Raw genomic sequence first — 3,499 nt, 5'->3', positions numbered from 1 at the left:
ATGACAAGCAAATCCACCACATGCCACTATAACACAGTCTTATTCTGTATGCATAAACAAATTTATGATTTTTTGGCTGTATTTGGCACTAAGCATGGTATTTTCTAGTTCAAATATTAATCTACACTGCATATTTTAAAGTATCTGAAAAAGCTGTTCATCTAATCTTAAGTCATAAAAGGAGATCAAGCAAGAAATAAAAGCTATCATGAAATAAATCATGCTTAATTTCTCACGAAAACCCCATCGGGCTTAGCTGAGTTGATGGCGAGCGTGGTTGGGAACCCCCAACTCATATTTGATTCATCTCTTATGTGGAGCGACTCCTTAAGTCGGAAGAAAATATCTGTGTGACCCTACACCTGTAGGGTTGGTTGCTGGTAGGCCCACCGAGGGATTAGTTATGCCGCCATGCACCTCCTTTGAGGGTGTTGTGGGTAGATAACCCGTTCCCAAAAAAAAATTCTCATAAAGGCTTTCAAAAAGACCATGGCCTAAAAAGGATATTTTATATGTTCAATGTTAAATGTTTATTAGGGCTTAATTAGTTGTTCGGCTAAAAAACTGTTCAAGAAAAAAATGCTTTATTCTCACTTACTTTAGTGTGTGAAATCTCAATCGGTCCCTTCGAGGGGTTTTGAAGGGGTGTGCAAAGTTTCAAACTAATATTACTTGATTTCTAACATCTAACAGAATCTAGCACATCTCAACATTTATATGATAAGTATTCTAACTTCAGACAGCCCTAAGAAAAATCCTGTTTTGTATCTCATAGTTCACTTGAAAATCCAAGCAATATCAAGGAGTGTTATTGAAAATAAGAAGGTCATCAAGAATTATAAAGCGCAAAACTGTCATTTAAAATAAATAAAAAAAAGGCAATGAATCTAGAAATCAAGATAATGCCATTGGAGAGGTCTCATAAAGCATTTTTGGTAGCCTTTCTACAGGTAGAAGAAGAATTGGACTAAATAATAACAAGAGACATACACCATCCACTCAGAATCATAGAAGAAGATACCATCACTTAGTCTTTTTTTTTCCGGCTACCGCTACCTTCTTACCCTTGAGCGTTCTGCAATTGTTCTTCGTCCTTTGGTCCCTGCACGGAAGCCCCATCTGGTGCCTAATCCCCCTGTAGCATCGGATCTCCGTCAACCTCTCAATCGCCAGCCGACTGAAACGTTTTTGCTCCCCAATTTAGTCGCCAAATATCTTAAAATGACGAAAAAAGTAGTCCAAGCAAAGAAATTAAAACAAAAATGAAAAAGATGAAAGCTTACGAGGTCTCCCTCGATCATATACTTGGAAACTTCATCACGGAGTTGGATGAGCTCGTCTTCGGACAGATCTTTAGTGATTTTATTCTCCATTCCGAGGTCGCAGAGGATCTGAAGAGAACGGCTTCGGCCGACGCCGTGGATGTGCTGCAGCGAGAACTCTACGCGTTTGTTGTTAGGTATTTCCACACCTCCGACTCGAACGCATTGGATTCTGATCCCTATGAGCTGAATCAAAGAAAAAAGAGGATGTTGAAGAGATTAAGAAGATTAAGAAGAGTAGCAAAAGGGGAAGCATCATCGCCGAGAGGGTCGCCATTTCCGGTGTCCCTGCGCCGGCAGCTTGAGCTCAGTCTATGGTTTAGTTCTTTCGGATAATGGCCGCAAGGATGTGTAATAGGGTATCGTGTGGTATAAGTGTAATATTAATAAATGAAATTTTAGATATATAAAATTATAGATATAAAATGGTAAGCATGTAATTTTTTTTTTTTTTTGGAAAATTGCAAGGAGGTTGTTATAATTTCTCTCTAAGAAAATTTATGTTATTTAAGATAAATTTTTAATTATTTATAGATAAGGATGTATTATATCATAATAATAAATTTATTTTAAAATTTTGATATAAATAAAAGTTAATATTTAAAAACCTAAAGATATGTTAGAGTTTAAAATAAGTTAATTTTTATTACTTCTACTAAATAATTAATATATTTGATTTTATTATTTTTAAATTATATGTATATTTACTTGAAGTAATACAAATTTTGACAACATAAGCTTCATAATATACATAATTGGTCAAATATTTTTGTTATATATTTATTTGGTAGCACTAATGTTGTCAGGTCCCAAATCTTATATGAGAAAATAAAGAGTTGTGTAAGGTAGTCGACGAACAGCATAAAATTTATCAAATAATAATGACATTAATTATTTAATGCATTATTTTAATGCTAGGGCATTCCCTATATTGAGATAAGTGTGCAATGACTGTTGTACTAGTGTCCAAGTACAAAGCTAAATAAGCAATGGTTCCCACATTACTGATAGATGTGGGCAAAGAAGTTTATCCATGAAAATAGATTTAGGATAGGAATTTGAAATATATGTTCTCTTATAAGCAATAATTCTCAATTTTTAGAGACAGAAAAGAGAATTTAAGCTATTTTGATTCAATATTTATTGTCGCCTAGGGGTGTCAAAATGAGTTTTCAAGATGGATTTGAGTGAGCACCGAGTGTAGTCTACGCGTTATGCAAGCATAGGTCCAGGTGCGAAGTCTAGACGTGAGCGCATGAGGGTCTTTACAGGCTAGCACGATCGTGGCGGACTGGCGGGAGCGTTACGAGTAGGTGAAAGCGCATGATCCGTTGTAGATAAGGATTTCGGGTTAGACTTCCTAGTCCTTTGGGTTGATTTTTTATTACCAGGTCAACACAAATCCAACCCATCTAACAAACACGTTGACCCGAACCCTAAATGTTTTGGGTTGGATTTATGTTCAGTTCAAATAATGACACCCCTACAATCGTCCCAATTCTTAATATAACCTGGATCGAGGTAGATCACATTTTGTCTATATCAGTTTTGAAAATTAGAAAGTTTTCTAAATTTTTTTATTAAATCCATAGTTTTTATTAAAAAAAAATGTGAATAATTTTATACTAATAAAACTTTTATTATGTAACTTTTTGTATGATATAGAAATCGAGATTCTAAATATTTTAAATATTTTTTTTTAGAATTTTATACTAAAATTTTTTGAATTTGTAATTTTTTAGTAAATATAAAATAACCAAGCTCTAAAAAAACAATATTATAGTATAATTAAAGATTTAAAATAGTGTTTTGTAAGATCTCTTATAATTTGGTTATTTTTTTAAAAATGTACATTTTTGCTTAATAAGATTTTCAATTGCCTACTATTAGGCGGTCTTGTTTGGTTGGGTTGTGACAAGATTCCTCTTAAAGAAATTTTTGTATTGAAGATTTAAATGATCATGTTTGTGGAGATGTAGAAAAATCTAATAGTATTCATAACAATTATGGGTTTCAAGTAACTAATTAAGGTGGTAGGACTATATTAATTTTCTCTTTAGCGTATAATTTTATAATAACTCATTAACGTACACCTTTTTTAAGAAAAGACTATAGCATCTCCTCAATTATAAGAATGGATACAATAAAATTCACATTGAATATTTTCTTATAAAAAT

General features: G+C 33.0%; 1 protein-coding gene across 1 annotated transcript; it reads right to left on the bottom strand.

The window, feature by feature from the left end:
- Positions 1-882: 882 nt before the first annotated feature.
- On the bottom strand, positions 883-1,541 carry LOC110108316 (30S ribosomal protein S13, chloroplastic-like; the record flags this gene model as incomplete). The annotated part of the gene is made up of 2 exons (XM_028691830.1): positions 883-1,188; positions 1,284-1,541. Coding segments are annotated over 2 exons (423 nt in total), but the record flags the coding sequence as incomplete, so codon positions are not given.
- Positions 1,542-3,499: the final 1,958 nt, after the last annotated feature.

Source organism: Dendrobium catenatum, unplaced genomic scaffold (assembly GCF_001605985.2).
Source record: "Dendrobium catenatum unplaced genomic scaffold, ASM160598v2 original_scaffold_75961, whole genome shotgun sequence".
NCBI lineage: Eukaryota > Viridiplantae > Streptophyta > Magnoliopsida > Asparagales > Orchidaceae > Dendrobium > Dendrobium catenatum.
This window is presented reverse-complemented; position numbering and strand designations above follow the sequence as displayed.